The sequence below is a fragment of the Oncorhynchus mykiss genome, chromosome 20 (assembly GCF_057628025.1).
Source record: "Oncorhynchus mykiss isolate SJ-2025 chromosome 20, ASM5762802v1, whole genome shotgun sequence".
Taxonomy (NCBI): domain Eukaryota; kingdom Metazoa; phylum Chordata; class Actinopteri; order Salmoniformes; family Salmonidae; genus Oncorhynchus; species Oncorhynchus mykiss.
In genome coordinates, this window is record NC_143041.1 from 17,020,862 (window position 1) to 17,040,864 (window position 20,003).

A 20,003-nucleotide genomic window follows, 5' to 3' on the forward strand; every position below is an offset into this window, starting at 1 on the left:
AGAGAGAGAGAGGAGACCTCTTTAGAAAGTACATATATTCGGCATGTTTGATGAGGCCAGAGAGAGGGGGAGGAGAGAGAGGAGACCTCTTTAGAAAGTACATATATTCGGCATGTTTGATGAGGCCAGAGAGAGGGGGAGGAGAGAGAGGTATATTTATATTTAGCACAGCAGTCAGTCTTTTGACTTGAGGCTACAGCATGGTGAGGGCTACATTTGTTTCTTCTTCTTTATAAGCAGAACAACTTAATACACTACCCTAAAATGTCTATCTTCTTGTACTGATGGACTCCAGCTGTTAGGAAAGTCTCTACAGTGTGGAGTGGAGTGACTGAATGGTGCTTTAGTAGCGAGTGGCATGCAGACTCGCCCGCACTACCCGACTCGCCCGGCCCCTGTTAGCTGTGGCCATTCATTGTGTTCATTAGATTCAATCCGATTCTTTGAGGCTTTTTATTATTTGTTGTATTTATATAACAAACATGAGTTTGGAAGGTGAACACGCTTAAATATAAAGGCGTTAAACCTCTCACTTAAAGCCTCCAACATATTGGTGGCAATTATATCTGAATCCAAACAGGTTTTCGAGCAGGTAGTGCTGAGCGATTAATGCTTATTAAGGTTGGTTCGGTTTCGGTCCAATTATTGAAAAAATGATCACATGTTTTTGATTTCGATCATTTTTAAAAAGTATATGAAATGCATTATGAAATAATGGCATTGCAATGATTAGAGAGCTTTTTAATAGAAATTCCAAAAGTCAAAAATAGTGAACATTCAATTGACAGAACATTGCAAATATTACAATGTCTCTGTCAGGTCCACACTGGCCAGACATCAATAATAAAAAAATGAAATGATTATGAAATACAACATTTCAGCTGTGTTTTATTACTTAGTTTTATTTGATGACTTTAATTCCTTTAAAGTGCTCATATCATCTCTGCTCAGCCAATAGCAGTCAGCCAGACCATCGAAGGTTATCTATATGCCGCAGAGCTGTCTGACAGAATCAACATTTTACTAGTTCCTCAAAGTACATAAGGCATACTGTCTCTGTCCCTCTTGACGTGCTGTGTACATTCCTCTCTCATGTGGTCTATGCAGTCTGTGTGTGTATGTATCTAACCCAGGGTTTCCCAAACTCGGTCCTCGAGGGTTCACGTTTAGTTTTTTGCCCTAGCACTATACAGCTGATTAAAATGATCAGCTAATCATCAAGCTTTGCTCATTTGAATCAGCTGTAGAGTGTTAGGACAAAAAATAAAAAAAACGTTCACCCTTTTGGGTCCCGAGAACCGAGTTTGGGAATCGTGGATCTAACCGAACCTAGCAGGCTGTCCAGAGATCTGTATCTATCCTACCCTATAAAAAAAAAAAAAATTAAAAAGGATTTTGGTCATTGTAGTTTATTGTAGGGTTCAAAAAGTACTCGCACTCAAAACCATGAAAAGGAATAACCCAAGGGGCTGAGATGCAAAAAAAATAATATAATGAATTGAATCCATGCTCGAAAGAATACAAAGAGTGAAAGTGCAAGGTGCCATATAAAAATGAGTTGCGGGCCTTATGCCTTCATCAACAAACAAATTAAGAAGACATGTACTTAAGACACACCTGCTGTGCGTAACAGGCGCAACAGGCGCAAGCAGATAGTTGATTAGAGACTGTCGAATAGGGAGTCAATGCATATTAACAAGGAATAAATAGAAGAGTATTAAAAAATGGACAATTCAAATGTCATATATAATTGGAAAGGGGGGGGGTGGACTGCTGGTACGTGTGGACAACACAACAAGGAACATACACGGTCAAATTCCTCATTAAGCCCTTGGCGGTGTAGAGTTTTTAATTAGACGATCCATCGGTCTTCACACTGGATAAGGCGCTCATCCGTATTGCGGCGTCTGCAGCTTGAGAAACCACGGTCAATGGCACAGACCAGTCACAGAATGATTGTAGTTATTTACCACGTTTCTGTGCTGAACTAGGTTGAATATTTGCTTAATGAAAACTACAACTCCCCTCAGCCCAGCATCCCACATAGTTCCTTACTTGATTTCTCTCTAGAGAAACTGCATGTTAAGCTCAAATGAATTAAACTGACGACGTCGGTCAAAGGAGTTGTTTAATAACTGGGGTAATGACGGTTAACCGCTCAGCACTACAAACAGTCTACTAAGAGAGTCATATCCAATGTTCAAAAAGAGTTCTCTTTCACAGATTAAAACCAACCATTTACCGTGGATGGACAATGGAACCCTGTTTAAAGAATCCTCCTTTCCAAATGAAGCCATACAGAGTCGGTTACAATTCACAATTTGATCCTCCAGAAGATGCGGAACAAATATTACAGCAAATAATGTGGCCAAACTTCAACGTGCTGATAGACTTAAAACCAGTTTTCTTTGAAAACATTTTAACGTAAGGTATCATGTTTATGAATGACATTGCAAATAAGGAGAGTAAAAGTGTTGAATCGCTTGCACGCTCTTAAGGAAATCACGAATGTCATGGATATATTGGAGCTAATGAATATATGGAGGCTTAAATATCATGACCTAGTGAGATATACATGGCGGAGGCTCAATCAAGCTAGTCGTCTTGACTACTTTCTTATGTCATTTTCGTTGGCACAGAAAGGTAAAAAAAGTGTTGATAGGGGACTGAATTTCCACATGGGTGAGGATATTGGAAAGTTAATAAAAGCCTATTGTATGATAACTAGTTTTTTTAACTAGGACAGAGGAATTTATAACGGAATTTTTCTGACATAACATAGGTACAGCCGATCCCGTTGATGTGTGGGACACTTTTAAAAATGTGGCCATGCAGGCCATGCAATTCGGCACTCAGCTCTTAAACAAAAGCAATTTAGGTCAAGAGTCCATATTAACAAAGGAAATAGCAATACAAAACTGTACCATAAGAGGCTCAGAATAAGTTAGAGGAAAAACAAAAAGAAATGGAGGAACTTATTCAAGAAAGATCAAGTGTAATATATTATAAAAAATGTACCAAACTAGATGGAATATCGGGAAAAATGCACCAAATTATTTTTTAAATGCTACGAAAAAGAATTGACTGAATCTTGTTACAAATGACCCATGAGTCAACCATGATTCACAAAATAATATTTTTCAAGAGGAAGCAAAGTACTTTAACCTCTCTGCGCACGGAACCCGGTAGCGTGCTGAAATTCCACAACATACGGTTATCGCTACATAAATAGTCATATTAAACATTCATGAAAATACAAGTGTCTCACATGTATCGAAAGCCTAGAATCTTGCTAATCCAACTGCATTGTCAGATTTAAAAAAGGATTTACTGCGAAAGAATACGATGCGATTATCTGAGGACAGAGCCCAATAAAAAATAAAAAAATTCAACCAGCACAGGCGTAACAAAATCACAAACTGCATTAAAATTCATCGTTTACCTTTGACAATCTTCATTTGTTTGCAATCCCAATGCTCATTGTTACACAATGAATTATATTTTGTTTGATAAAATCAGTTTTTATAGCCTAACACGAAACATTTTGTGAACCGCTTGTGTCGTGAATTCCGTCTCATTCCATTTTCGACGACACATTCGAGGGTAAATACCCACACCAAACGTGACTTTTCCAGTCATGTTTGGTTTCATTGCAATCAACTGGTTGGTTTCTAACACAACCGAACGTGATGGGCCATTTCGCGGGACGTATTGACTGAAAGAAACCGATTTGAAGACAACAAGTAATGACATCACTGTGCACCAATGATATGACCACTGTTTTGTTGATTGACTGTATTTTAACCCAATGACCACTGATCGTCTTGAAATCTAGCTGGGTAGATAGCCAATGAGCTGAGGTAAACGGCAATATGCAATGGTTATGTGTTGGAAGACCAACCCATGTAGTAAACTCCGGCGTAAAGAGAGTAATTTGCTATTGAAGTTTTATACCAGAAGGAGCTACGCATATTACGCACAGCACTATTTGGTAAAGCGCATCTTCAGCTGTTTATATATCAATCAGTATGGCGACTAAGTCAGGGAAAGCTAAATCTAAGTCTAGATATACAGATGTACACACAATTTTAGAAGAAATTGATCGGAAAAGTGAGACAGAGATTGTTGAAGGACGATTCATTTAGCGATTCCCAAGTGGAGGAATATTTTTTGAAGGGAGAGGACAAGTTCTTCTCATGCTAATGCCCTTGTTTGAAATTAATAATATAAAATATTATTTGTGTTTTTAATTTATTTTAGAAGCAATATATACAAATGTAATGTAATGAAATGTGAGATGCGTGTGTCTGCCGCTCCACACCAACCCACATGAAATAGCCTATTTGAGGCTGTTGAGGGGAGGGCAGGCCCAAACAATGGCCAAAGTGAAATGGAGACAGTAGATATAGCTGGTCTGTTGTAATATAATAAAGACAGTAGATCTAGCTGGTCTGTCATAATATAATAGAGACAGTAGATCTAGCTGAAATGTCATAATATAAAAGAGACAGTAGATCTAGCAGGACAATAATAATATATTCAACCTTATGTTCCCTGTACTCTCTCTATATATATATATATATATATCTGTTTATTATACCCGTTGATACTCACTTTACAGCAGAAAGAGACTGCTATGGCACCTGGCATCAGCAGCACAATATTGTGTAGAGCTTTGGCAAAGTGGGTGGGGTTATATCCTTCCTGTTTGGCCCTGTCTGGGGGTCTCATCGGATGGGGCCACAGTGTCTCCTGACCCCTCCTATCTCAGCCTTCAGTATTTATGCTGGAGTAGTTTATGTGTCGGGGGGCTAGGGTCAGTTTGTTATATCTGGAGTACTTCTTCTGTCTTATCCGGTGTCCTGTGTGAATTTAAGTATGCTCTCTCTAATTCTCTCTTTCACTCTCTCGGAGGACCTGAGCCCTAAGACCATGCCTCAGGACTACCTGGCATGATGACTCCTTGCTGTCCACAGTCCACCTGGCCTTGCTTCTGTTCCAGTTTCAACTGTTCTGCCTGCGACTATGGAATCCTAAACTGTTCATATTTACTCTTGAGGTGCTGTCCTGTTGCATCCTCTACAACTACTGTGATTATTATTATTTGACCATGCTGGTCATTTATGAACATTTGAACATCTTGGCCATGTTCTGTTATAATCTCCACCCGGCACAGCCAGAAAAGGACTGGCCACCCCTCATAGTCTGGTTCCTTTCTAGGGAGTTTTTCTTAGCCACCGTGCTTCTATACCTATTGCTTGCTGTTTGGGGTTTTAGGCTGGGTTTCTGTACAGCACTTTGAGATATTAGCTGATGTACGAAGGGCTATATAAATACATTTGATTTGATTTTATTTGATGGGAGAGGTTGAGCTTAGAGGAAGGACAGGAGTAAAAACAAACAAAAGATAACTATTGTAAAATAGACTGTGCCCGTAAAATGAATCTGGTTGAGAGAATGCAGAGCTGTCATCAGGCAAAGGGTGGCTATTTTGAAGAATCTCAAATATAAAATATATTTTGATTTGTCTAACACTTTTTTGGTTCCTACATGATTCCATTTGTGTTATTTTATAGGTTTTATGTCTTCACTATTATTCTACAATGTAGAAAATAGTAAAAAATCTATTTAAAAACCCTGGAATGAGTAGGTGTGTCCAAACGTTTGACTGGTACTGTATAGTATATGTGCATGTGTGCATGTGTGCGTGTGTGCGTGTGCGTGTGTGCGTGTGACTCAATAGATCCCCTCTTTTGGTACTGTCCTTCAGTGACTCGCTTTTGGAGTCAGGTCCAGGAGTGGTTCATAATGTCTGTGTTAAGATGGACCTACAAACAGTACCGTTAGGAGATCTGAAAAACCAAGATCAATCAATGGGACATAGGATTATACTTCTAGGTAAAGTATTTATTTTTAGGGAAATCTTGATTAAAAAAATGGTACAACTAGAGCAGTTCAAGACCCTCATCAAAGTAAAATAGAAGGAAAGAGTCAAATGCTAATGGGCGGAAGCAGAAATGATGCAAGTAATGTTATTTGAAAGAATAATCTGTCTGCTAGTTTCGGAGCTGATCTAGGTTAGGTTACGCAACCCAGGTCCAGCTCAGTGACCTCAGCTCACCCTGCTGACCATTAGTAAGCCACTGTCATTGTGCCTGTGTCCAGAGATCTTTTTTTTTTTATCTCCAACAATACCTGGAGGAATACAGTCCCACTAACCTAGATTCATTGCAATCGTGTGGCATAAATATCAGTTTCAGGATTCTTTGCAGTTAAGTAATAATAGCATTTTACATTCAAGACCAATCTCACCTATATTATAACATATTTGCGATCTACAGAGTCGTGCACGCAATCATTTGGCATTGCTGTTGTCAGGTCTTTCCCTAAAAGTGTGTTTGGTATGCACTAGTTACATCTTGAACAAGTTTCAACCATAGCTGTGGGAAGTAGAGATGCTGCAGCAGCCCCTAATAAAAATCTAAACAAAAAAACAGCACATCCACCCAAAACAACGGTTTCAACCCCTATAGGCAACAGTTGCATGGTATTTGACCGTTATTTAACATAAACCAGTTTCCCATCTCCTGGCTTCCACACATACAATCTACATTTTAAAAAGTCAATTGAATATAAACAATCACAATCATGTATTATTTATTTTAGGCAGGTCTAAAGAAACATTAAAATATGAATATTTTTCTTTTTTTAGAAGAACAGAATGTGAGTTGTCCTACTTTATGTTATCTGGCTATGCACCATGCCATAGGCTGTAGGCTTGTTCATTTAGCAGACAAGATATGCTTATAAATCCCGTGCCGTTATTTATAATACACTGAACAAAAATATAAACTCAACATGTAAATTGTTGGTCCCATGTTTCATGAGCTGAAATATCCATACTCACAAAAATATTATTTCTCTCAAATGTTGTGCATAAATTTGTTTATATCCCTGTTAGTGAGCATTTCTACTTTGCCAAGATAATCCATCCACTTGCCAGGTGTGGCATATCAAGCAGCTGATTAAACAGCATGATCATTACGCAGGTGCACTTTGTGCTGGGGACAATAAAAGGCCACTTTGAAAATGTGCAGTTTTGTCACATGCTTACTTACCAGCCCTCAACCAACATTGCAGTACATAAAATAACAATAACAAGACTATATACAGGGGTACTGGTACAGAGTCAATGTGCAGGTTAGTCAAGGTAATTGAGATAATATGTATGTAGGGGTAAAGTGACTATGCATAGATAATAAATAGAGAGTAGCAGCAGCGTAAAAAAAGGGCCAATGCAAATAGTCAGGGTGGCCATTTGATGAACTATTCAGCACTTATTGCTTGGGGGTTGAAGCCGTTAAGGAACTTTTTGGACCTAAACTTGGTTTGTTGATACCTCGTGCTCGCCCCTCGTTTCCTGTAGTCCACGATCAGCTCCTTGGTCTTCCTGACCTTGAAGGAGAGGTTGTTGCTCCGGCATCACACGGCCAGGTCACTGACCTCTTCCCAGTAGGCTGACTCATCATCGCCGGTGATCAGGCCTACCCCCGTCGTGTCGTCAATGAACTTGATAATGGTGTTGGAGTTGTGTGTGGCCACACCGTCTTGGGTGAACAGGGAGTACAGGAGGGGATTAAGCACACACCCCTGTGGGGCCCCTGTGTTAGGGGTCAGCGTGGTGGAGGTGGTATTGCCTACCCTCACCACCTGGGGCCAGTAAGTCCAGAATCCAGTTGCAGAGGGAGGTTTTTAGACCCAGAGTACTAAGCTTGGTGGCAAGCTTGGAAGGGATAATGGTGTTGAACAACATTCTCATATAGGTATTCCTCTTATCTAGGAGGGTGAGGGTATGGAGAGCAATTGAGATTGTGTCATCTATGGATCTGTTGGGGTGGTATGCAAATTGGAGTGGGTCTAGGGTGGCTGGATGGTGGAGTTAATGTGTGCCATAACCAGCCTCTCAAAGCACTTCATGATTACAGAAGAGAGTGCTACAGGGCAGAAATCCTTGTGGCATGAAGCCTTATAGTTCTTAGGAACAGGGATGATTGTGGGGATTACAGACTGGGACAAGGAGAGGTTGAAAATTACTGTGAATATGCCTTCCAGCTGTTCTCTGAGCATGCTCTGAGAACGCGCCCTGGAATACCGTTGGAGCCCGCGGCCTTGCAGGTGTTGACCTGATTAAAGACCCTTCTCACGTCGACCTCGGGGATCGAGATCACCCAGTCCTATGGGTCAGTGATGGCCCTCACACCCGGCTTGATGTTGTTGTCATCGTCAAAGCATGCATAAGATGCATTGAGTTCGTCTGGTAGAGAGGCATCGTTGGGCAGATCACGGTTGTGTCTTCCTTTAAAATCCGTAATAGACTGAAGCCCCTGCCACATGCGGCGGGTGGTGGAGCCTGTGTAGTATGATTCCACCTTATTCCTATATTGTCCTTTTGCTCATTTGGTGACTCTGCAGATGTCATAGCGGGCCTTCTTGTACTTATTCATGTCTTCGGCCGTAGCATCAGGGTAGTCTATGATAGCTCTGTGTGCGTTAGCCCTGCTCTTTAGTTTAGCACAAACCTCAGTGTTAATCCAGGGCTTTTGATTGGGGAAGCAGTGAACTCTCACTGTGGGTACAACGTCGCCGATCCATTTTCTAAGGAAGCCGGTGACAAAGGTGGTTAGCTTGTTGATGTTATAGACTGAGTCTCGAAACATATTCCAATCAGAGCTAGCAAAGGTGTAGCTTAGTGGTTATAGTGTTGGACTAGTAACTGGAAGGTTGCAAGTTCAAACCCCCGAGCTGACACGGTACAAATCTGTTGTTCTGCCCCTGAACAGGCAGTTAACCCACTGTTCCTAGGCTGTCATTGAAAATAGGAATTTGTTCTTAACTGACTTGCCTAGTTAAATAAAGGTAAAAAAAATAAAAAAGCAGTCTTGAAGCATGCCCTTTGATTCTGTTGAACATTTCTGAATTGCGGGTAGTTTCTGCTTGTAAACAGGAAAAGAGAGTACAGAGTTGTGACCTGATTTGCCCAAATAGCGAATGAGGGAGGGTCTTGTATGCTTGCTTTTGGGTAGAATAGCAGTGGTCTAGGACTTTAACGCCCTTAGTGGCGTTGTAAACTTGTTGATGGAAGTTGGGCATCAGTGTCATAGTGACAGCAAATTAAAATTGCCGGCAACCAGAAAGGCAGCCTCTGGGTGTAGGGTTTCCTGCTTGTTGATTGTACAGTTTATTATGCACCAGCGTGTTATTTTTATTGTCCTGAGGTGTATACAGCAGTCACGATAACAGCTGGAAACTCCCTCGGGAGGTAGAAGGTTCAGCATTTGGCCATAAGGTATTTCAAGACTGGTGAACAGTGGGTCGACACTTCCACCGCACTGGAATTAGCCCACCAGTTGGAGTTGATGAAGAGGCAAACCCCTCCCCCCTTCAAATTCTCCAACTCCACTGTCCTGTACGCTTGGTGAATGGAGAATACATCGAGTTGGCTAGCCGTTGGGGGATATCATGTCTGAGAGCCATGTTTCTGAAAAGTAAAGAATATTGCAATTCCAAGTGTCCCCGTCGAATCCGTGACTGTACATTCGCCAGTAGAATTGAGGGAAGAGGTGGCCAGTTTATCCTTCGCCTTAATCTCACCAGGATCCTCCCTCTCTTGTTAGCGTTTCCTCTTGGGTAGCCTGAAAATTGGGTTGGAATTACAGAGAAAGCCTAGGACAGATAAGTCGATGTAAAAGCAGGAATTGGGGTAAGTAACTGCCGATCTGATGTTCAAGAGATATTGTCGGTTGTAAGAAATAATAGCGGATACATTACGTGAAAATAGACTCAAAATAAAAGAGAAAATAATCACAAAATAGTAAATTGCGTTGGAGCTTGCAAAACGGTGGCCATCCTGTACGGCGCAATCTTGATCACGTTGAGGAAGAGGTTGTTTTTCTGACCTCCACCCTATAGGCTGTCTCGTTGTTGGTGATCAGGCCTACCACAGTTGTGTCATCGGCAAACTTAATGATGGTGTTGGAGTAGTGCTTGGCCACGCAGTCATGGGTGAACAAGGAGTACAGGAGGGGACTAAGCAGGCATCCCTGAGGGGCCCCCGTGTTGAGGATCACCGTGGCAGATGTGGCAGATCCAGTCGCAGAGGGAGGTGTTTAGTCCCAGGGTCCTTAGCTTAGTGATGAACTTTGAGGGCCCTATGGTGTTGAACGCTGAGCTGTAGTAAATGGACAGCATTTAGGTGTTCCTTCTATCCAGATGGGAAAGAGCAGTGTGGAGTGCAATAGAGATGGGATCTGTTGGGGGCAGTATGAGAATTGGTGTGGGTGTAGGGTTTCTGGGATGATGGTGTTGATGTGAGCCATGACCAGCCTTTCAAAGCACTTCATGGCTACATACGTGAGTGCTACGGGTCAGTGTCCCAGGTTTTGAAGGAGTGTGCAATTGGCATGCTGACTGCAGGAATGTCCACCAGAGCTGTTGCCAGAGAATTTAATGTTCATTTCTCCACCATTAGCTGCCTCCAATGTTGTTTTAGAGAATTTGGCAGTGTGTTCAACCAGTCTCACAACCGTAGACCACAGCCCAGGACCTCCACATCTGGCTTCTTCACCTGTGGGATCAGCTGGCTGAGGGGGAGGGGGAGGGGTGCTGAGGTGTATTTCTCTCTGTAATAAAGCCCTTTTGTGGGGAAAAACTAAGTCTGATTGGCTGGGCCTGGCTCCCCAGTGGGTGGGCCTGGCTCCCAAGTGGGTGCAGCTATGCCCTCCCAGGCCCTCCTATGGCTGGGTCCCTGCTCAGTCATGTGAAATCCATACATTAGGGCCTAATGAATTCATTTCAATTGACTGATTTCCTTATATGAACTGTAACTCAGTCAAATCGTTTAAATGGTTGCATGTTGTGTTTATATTTTTGTTCAGTATATAGTAAGAATAATATAATTGAGCTTAGCTGAATTAAAATGGAAAAAGTATTTTTCCCCATTCCCGAACGAGAGAGCCACTTTATTTGCGTGCAATGTTGAGCGTAAAATGTGTAATTTGAAACAGGACCTATACACTAGATTTAGGGTCATTTGGTAACTTAGTTGTGAATGATACAAACCTTAGAATCAAAACGTATATGGGCTGCATAATGATAGGCTATTGATGATTTGAGAAAGCATGGAGGAAAAAAAGCTTGCACTCTGTACCTTGTCTCAGGCTATATTTAGGCTGTTCTCTCATAAAGCGATCATATTTTCACCCATCAGACTATTCTCAATTGAATCTTGTCTTTACTAATATGTAACATTTGTTTTGATTTAGAATGGCCCATTATCAAGCGGGCAGGATCGGACACAAGACAAAAAAAATGGTGTCATCCGTATGCACTGGAATAGCGAATGGAGAACACTTTCCCGCCAGTACGTTTTTCACTCACATCAGGTAGGCTACTCCGGTAATTTCGCTGTGCAACAGGTGAGGTGAGTCTTAAAAATACATACTGTTTTGATGATAAGTGTTTGATGCGATTTGCGATAGCATTCACATTGATGTCAGAGTGGTTAGAGGGAACAATAGAGCCCTGAGTACCAAACCATTAGCAACCTGATGATGAGTTGTCAGTGAGTTGGTACAACTAACGCATGCCCAGAGTGCAGACCACCGTAACTCAATGGTCACGTAGAATTTTACTCAGGTCATGACTCATGACTGCTGGTGTGGCGGTAACACGGTCACCGCAACAGCCCTAGCCATTAAGCTTATAGTACATAACTGCCAGTCTCACAAGCTCACAGAAAGCCAATACTAAGTCCACTATGTCCACAGCATGCTAAAAAGCTAAACAATCCATGGAAGTACATCTAAACCATAGCAACAACATAAACGCAGATAGCGACGTCTCTATCAACCTTCAACTTCAGGAAAAAAATGAAGCATCAGATGAGTGGTTTATTATATTTCCCTGCAGCAACCGTTTACCTTGAGTTACAGGCAGGAGTCCTGGGGTAGTTTTAATGAAGCAATAGGATTGGCTGTGCCTGCTCTTTGTGGTTATTAGCGGCATACAAGGGGGTGAAATGCATTTTCTCCTGGGACTCAGTATAAATAGTCAGGATAGAGATGTCTCTATGGCAACAAGCTATTCAGCCAACACCTGAATGAAAACGAGAGAGGGACAATACAGCACCCTCCAAAAAACAGACAGCCCCTCTTAAATACTGGTAATGACTTTGTGTGAAAATATACAGGGGTGCAACTTTGGTTTTAAGTGGGGAGGACATTTATTATAAAAAATGTAAAAATCCAGTCAGATAAACACTCCAAACAGCCTACCCGACCGCTCGGAAGCGTCCACATGGTCCTAAAGAACACTGTTGCGTTGTTTTGTATCACATTCCAATAATAAAACTGTGGGGGACAAAAATGCAATTTCAGAATGTGGGGGGGGGGGGGGGGGGCTTATCCCCCTGTCCCCAGTGAAAGTTGCGCCCCTGAAAATATATAACTGAAAGAGAGAGGGGTGGGGATCATCACCTTATGCTAACACTCCAACAACACAGCAGAAGAGAGTGGACAGACATGTTGCTGGTGAAAAATGTTGAACGGCTGCCATGTCAACTGGCTGCCAATACCTATAGTCGTGGGTGTGCCATTACTTTGAAACACATTACTGTTTCACTGCATGAAAATAATCCAGTGAAAATATAAGTATACTAACAGATGGCTGATACATTGCAGGAGAGTGATATAGAGAGGTCTGTCATTGACTCCTTAGGGGTTCTTCTTTCTGTACATTCAAGGAAAGGTGTTTCAGGCTCTGGCCAGTCCAGCTTTGAAAGTACAAGAAAGCTCTTTCTCCAATAGCAGCCCTTTTCAGTCACAAACTATATCACACTTTTTTTTACGCTGTATAGGACCTGTCATATTTCCAAAGACATCGGTGACAACTGTTATCGTGAAGGACTGAGATCGTCCCACAAACTGCAGCTATATTTGTCCCAGAAGGATCCTAGACATCAGAACTCTTATGACCCCCATTACATTGTTGCAATCCTAATGAAGTGCTGCTTCTACTACCACAGTCAGTGAATGAAAGAGGGAATCTAAGTCTAAGCAAGTACCATCACGCCTCAATTTTTTTATTTTTATGCAGTAAACAAATTAATTGATAACGCTGCTTCATTTTACAGTAATTGATTGTTTAATTCATCTCTTCATTTATTTGAGAAAAACACAGTAAATGGTGTTTTGCGTGACTCTCTGCAGAGACAACCACTAGTTCAGAGCGAATGCTCATTACACCTGTAGCTGTAACCAGGCTCACTTTTGGTGGCAGACTCATCAAAGCTGCATGTGAGGGAAGCTTTTGATGTGTTTCAGAGGAAAAGAAACAAAGTGATTATTTTTTTTACACATTCTTTGTAGCTAAAGAAACACAATGCATAATGTGTGTCCTTTGAAAGAATCAATGTAGCTAGGATCAATTGAAGCTAAAACAGTGAGGATTTGAGCCGATTTTAACATGTTGTTTCAGCTAGACGGACTCACTGGGCTTTTTACACAACAAAATCCTCTTCTCTTTTTGAAAGTATGAACAACGTCTAGAAAAAACATGTTGAAGTCTTTGTGATGATCTGTGTGTGTGCGCGTGTGCAGGTGGGTTGTGTGGTTACAACAGACCTAAATGAACGCGTGGGAGTGCTTGAGTGGGAGCATTCACTACGCTCTAAACCTTCCCCCGAAAAACTAGATTTGATATATAAAAACAATTGAAATGGATGCTGTGCATGAAATAGCCTAATCAGATTTGAAATAGCCCAATCAGATTTGAAATAGCCCAATCAGATTTGAAATAGCCCAATCAGATTTGAAATAGCCCAATCAGATTTGTTTTCATCAACAGCTGCTACTCTTACCATTTACATTGGCCCCAGAGCAACAGAAATATACAGCTGTCACTACAAGGAACTATGGACATGACAAGATAATGGCTACATTTGCTTTCAGTCATGTTTCCATACTAATCTGACTTTAGTTATGTCAAAAGAAATTGATTTGCCTAAAAGGTGCTCTATAAAAATAAATATGCCGAACAGCAATTCCAGGTACACCCTCCTTTTTAAATGATTCATCAATGATTAATCAAGTGTATTAATAGAAAGTGAATCTCCTCAAGATAGACATGTTCATCTGTGTGTGTGCTTAGGTTCTCTCTCTGTGTTTGACAAAAGCAGAAATGTAACCTTCAAAGCACAACAAACTACTCAGAGGCTGTTATCAGTATCTCGGAGGTGGAATTAGTCAAATCGACCAGTGTGTTTACCTGGCATTAATTCATAAGAAATTAATGGGGGGAATCATTTGTCCGATTCCATGCCGGGTGGATATTCATAATTGATTCAAAACAAAGCTCAGAGAATGAAAATGTGTACTTTACATGTTAATCGCCTCGGCTCAACTCACTGCTGCTGAAAGGCCCGTAGGTTTGATTTACTAAGCTTGGATAGGGATTTCTTTCTTACCTTCTGAAAATAACATGTGCAAATGCTTAGTATATCAGGTCCAGGGAGTATATGGCAGATAAGCCTGTGGACAGTTATGGTCAAGCTTATAACTGAACTCAACTATGGTGTGACTATGGTCAGACTTACTCTTGACGGTGGCGGTCCTGGTGCAGTTGTAGAGGATGGCCAGCTCCCCAAACACCTTCCCAGGACCCATGGTGCACAGCTTCATGCTCTCCTTTGTCACCTCCACCTTCCCATCTGCAAGGAAAAAACGACAGAGCAGAGCACACTTTCTCATTTCCCCCGCTGATGCACGGTCCGTGAAAGTGAGCATGACAAGCTGGAAATGTCACCGTGCTGCTCCGTGCTGCTGTTGCCCAGATTGGGGAGAAGTCAAAGCTAATGCACTACAATAACATTCTAAATTCATTACTTAAATGGGACATGAGAGAGGGATCACAGCAGAATGGTATGCAGACTCCACAATAATGGGCTCAGGGGGAAAATGGGACACTGGCTAGGAGAAAAATATAGGGGAAAGGGAATAGCAAAACAGACATTAGTTTTAAATCATTACGAAGTGACAGATGGGGGAGATTGAAAGTATTGCTGGAACGTGAGGGAATGAATGTCGCTGCATGTCCAGCAGAGACCTGCAGGCTCCAAAATCCCCATCTCTGCATTGATGTATGTGATTCTGGCAAGTGGGCATTTCACCAAGCAGCAACAACTCACAGTTTACAGACTGGCGCCAGATGAAGGACTGCCATTCTCTAATCAGAACAGATGGGTCATTCCAATCCCTCATTGGTCATTGGCCACTCATTGGTCATGAATGTTTGAACAATACATTGTTTCTCCTAACGGCCGGAGGTGCAACATGCATTTACCAAAATGCCACGTAGTGAGAACATTTTATAAGTGCGTCATTGGAGCATATGTCAATACTGATACACTTTTAGAAATAAGGGTACGGACGGTTAGGGTACGGTATTGTTCCCTGGGGTACAAAAATATTAAAATACACAAAATGTACCTTCAAAGGTACACATAATTATCTCACATAGGACTGTTCAGTACCTTATAGGGTACATGTGCGGATAAAGAATATAATGGTACATTTTCTTACCCAATACTTTGGGTAGCCTAGTGGTTAGAGCATTGGACTAGTAACCGAAAGGTTGCAAGTTCAAATCCCCGAGCTGACAAGGTACAAATCTGTCATTCTGCCCCTGGACAGGCAGTTAACACACTAGGCCGTCATTGAAAATAAGAATTTGTCCTTAACTGACTTGCCTAGTTAAATAAAAATAAGATAAAAAAATGTACAACACTCAAGGTGTGAAGGTACATTTCTGTTTCTCAGGGTACAAACATATTTTGTGTACCCTCAATACCCACCATAAGGTACAATGATGAATTTTTGCACCTAAGCGGAACTAACGGCTTTATCACTGGGGTGGTACCCTAAAAAGGCATATTTCCCAGCATGCTCTACTTCAGGTTCATTTTTTTTCTAATTGCATTTCATATTTGTGTTTTTGCATGTACATAGAATGACTGATTAATCTTATGCTCCACAAAGATAAATAACGTAAATTTTTCTAAACTAATCCAATCAATGAGTTATATTTTTTGTACCCATAACGGTTGTTCCAGTTTAAACGGCTTAGATAGTCTCATCACAAAGTTCCTTGCCCTGGCAGTCATTATGAATAAATACAAATTCCAAATGTTGAATATCCTAATTCTGTCTGGATTCCAATAGGAATTACACACCACTTTGCAAGCCAGCATAATGTGACTTGCTTGTAAGGGTTGCAAAATCATGTTTGGAAGATTCTTGGAAATGGGAGGGAAACTTTGACATTGGGGGGTATTGTAGACCAGTGACAAAATATCTCAATTTAATCCATTTCAAATTCAGGCGGTAACACAACAAAATGTGGAAAAAGTAAAGGGGTGAGAATACTTTCTGAAGGCACATACCATTCCACCAATTCCGATCCATTCTTTACCACGAGCCCATCCTCCCAAATTAAGGTGTCACCAACCTCCTGTGGATTAAGCGACATATTTTCTTACCTCTACTCTCTCTTATCTCTTGTTTTACACCTTCTTACCTTTTCTTTTTATGTGATTTTTACAATCCTGGTTCCATTGTGTTCACTGAACACCATACATTTGCGAAATAACTTGAGCCTTTCCTTCCAAAAGCACCTCTGGTGTTTTTGATTTGAGGCCAGGGCAGATAAAAACAAAGGCAAAACACTGTTGATGTGGTTTGATGGTACCCTGTGGTGCACTGACTACAGCTGTGTGAAATTGATCTAAACATTGCATCTAGGCAAACGCAGTGTGGAACTGACCCAAATGGTGACAGCATCAACAGCCTCTCTTCCATCTAAGGCATCTGGAGGGAGACATCTTCTCCAGCACTGTTGGCAGCTCCTTTATCAGCTGGAGAATGAAATGTACACATATCTACTCCCTTCAAACAAGTTCTGATATTATCTTGACTGTTCCGTAATTCACCTTCAAAAAACAAAATGTGAAAATGGGCCATAAGAATTTACTGGGTTTTTAAAATGACAGCACAACACCTGCGCCTGCAAAAAGTAATGGTCTTCACACACGGAGCGAGTTATCTCACTCTGCCAGCCCACCTTCCTCCCCAACACTTGTATTAGATATCCATCATCCCCTGACAGCTTTATCTGTGATGGAGTGGCAGCACAATAAGATAAACGGGATGGAGGACATGGAGGACAATCGGATACAGTGTTTATCTCAGAGTCACGTTTGCATTTAAGTCCATGCTGCATGATGGCAGGGCATCACAATGTTCTGTATCAGTCATCGTTGTATTTCCTGCCAGAAAAGCATGGGATTCATTTCCATCTCAGGAAAGTCTGTTTAACTGTGTAACATCATGAAGGGCATGAATAAGAGCAGACCAAATCTGCCTCTAGTAGACAATAGCCAAATCGACAAGATAGGTATTTTAATCAAACTGGTCTTCTGTCACTGAATCCTCCAAATAATACACTCATATGAATCAACTCGCTACTACACTAGAGGGAACAACTGGCGTAATAACCCCATGGGTATAGAAACTAGGCATTTACAATGGGTACACTGGGTGTTAGTTGTTTAAAAGGAACTTGTTGAGATCTGTCTAACTCATTGTCCATGATCACTAATGGGATTAATACTGTATCAGTAGCAAAGTACCGCTATTCAGTACCTCTACTGTAAGTCCAAAAACACAGAGTGAGAACACATTTAGTAGAGAGTCACTCATAAACAACCCTGGCAGCAATCTCAGTGAGAGTCTGAAGATGCTTTCACACAGGGGAAAGATTGCTCAGGGCATCCCGTGGCGCTGCAGTAAGAGGAACCCCAGATAGAGTCACACATGAAAGTGCCTGTCTGCTATATCTGGAGAGAGTTAATCTAGGAGCAACCATTGGATCGATGGCCCAGCCATTCATGCTCTCAGTGTGCACTGCAGTCAGGCATATTGTACTCCTCCCGCCGCTCCTCACTCCCCCATCGCCAAAGACTAGATCTCTAGACGATATAGACCAATCACAGAGGAGATACTGGTGGTTGGGTTATGGGGGACCACATTCTATTACCCCACAATACAATGCAGGCTTCATCTTGAAGACTTTTATCAGTGGACTAACAGAGCCTCGGGAAGGAGCCCTGGTAGTTATGAGAGAAAATGAAACTGTCTTTGTGGTGTTGAGATGCTTTAGTGTGCCATCCATTGTGGTTACGCTTATAGCCTACCTATTCATGTGGGACAGTTAGCTAATAGGACCCCTGACTTCAGTCTGATTGAGAAATGAATCACTGTGGGTGGTCAGACTATAGCAGCTAGGCCTAATGGTTTTATCCACCAAGGAAAGGCTCACATCGACCAAGCAGGAACCATTTCATGTTCTTAGAACCTTGGATTTTTGATGAGATCCCAAATATAGGACTATGACAAGAAACATTTTACAACTCAGGAAGACGAAGCCATAAATAGATAGAATCTGTTAACCAGAATTTGTTGGTCTGAATCCTCTCTGACACATTGTTGAGGTGTTGCGTGAAACAAAAAAGGGAAAGCTGAAATACACAGCAGAGTGAGATAATATCTGGATCTGTGCCTGTTTTGCACACATGCAAACTACATCCAGCTCGATTCAAATGATGAACGCAGCAACAATGACCTAGTAGAAGAGACAGCTATTGTATAGCAGGCGTCCAACAGCCCTGCTAAATGGGGTCAGTCTCCTGCCTGCCGCTATGTGACTGCCAGGCGTCATGACACACATTGGCAGCGCTACACACCTTCACAAGGCTTGTCAACTCTTTGCTCCGGCTGTAATGAAGATGTAAGACCTCTGACAGCCAGTGCCACTCGCAGGTGTCACCATGCAAGGCCATGGAAGCCACGCCAATGGTGTGTCCACTGTTGAATTTAATTCAGTTCAATACACTTTAGATTACAAATTGGCAGCCTCGATAGACTCGATCCTCATCGGCAGACTCGATAGCCTTGGTTTCTCAAATGATTGCCTCGCCTGGTTCACCAACTACTTCTCTGATAGAGTTCAGGGTGTCAAATCGGAGGGCCTGTTGTCCGGGCCTCTGGCAGTCTCTATGGAGGTGCCACAGGGATCAATTCTTGGGCCGACTCTCTTCTCTGTATACATAAATGATGTCGCTCTTGCTGCTGGTGAGTCTTTGATCCACCTCTACGCAGACGACACCATTCTGTATACTTCTGGCCCTTCTTTGGACACTGTGTTAACAACCCTCCAGACGAGCTTTGATGCCATACAACTCTCCTTCCGTGGCCTCCAACTGCTCTTAAATACAAGTAAAACTAAATGCATGCTCTTCAACCGATTGCTGTCTGCACCTGCCCGCCCGTCCAGCATCACTACTCTGGACGGTTCTGACTTAGAATATGTGGACAACTACAAATTCTAGGTGTCTGGTTAGACTGTAAACTCTCCTTCCAGACTCACATCAAACATCTCCAATCCAAAGTTAAATCTAGAATTGGCTTCCTATTTCGCAACAAAGAATCCTTCACTCTTGCTGCCAAAAATACCCTTGTAAAACTGACCATCCTACCGATCCTCGACTTTGGCGATGTCATTTACAAAATAGCCTCCAATACCCTACTCAATCAATTGGATGCAATCTATCACAGTGCCATCCGTTTTGTCACCAAAGCCCCATATACCACCCACCACTGCGACCTGTACGCTCTCGTTGGCTGGCCCTCGCTTCATACTCGTCGCCAAACCCACTGGCTCCAGGTCCTGTACAAGACCCTGCTAGGTAAAGTCCCCGCCTTATCTCAGCTCACTGGTCACCATAGCAGCACCCACCTGTAGCACGTGCTCCAGCAGGTATATCTCTCTGGTCACCCCCAAAACCAATTATTCTTTTGGCCGCCTCTCCTTCCAGTTCTCTGCTGCCAATGACT

At 42.1% G+C, this 20,003-nt stretch overlaps 1 protein-coding gene across 4 annotated transcripts in view; it reads right to left on the bottom strand.

The window, feature by feature from the left end:
- LOC110498977 (cGMP-dependent protein kinase 1) overlaps nt 1-20,003 on the bottom strand; it is a 167,479-nt gene that overhangs the window by 77,094 nt on the left and 70,382 nt on the right. For all 4 annotated transcript variants that reach the window (XM_021575734.3, XM_021575733.3, XM_021575732.3 and 1 more), the window contains exon 3: nt 14,651-14,764. In XM_021575734.3, coding sequence (XP_021431409.1) covers nt 14,651-14,764 — 114 coding nt within the window. The remainder of the gene's footprint in view (nt 1-14,650; nt 14,765-20,003) is intronic.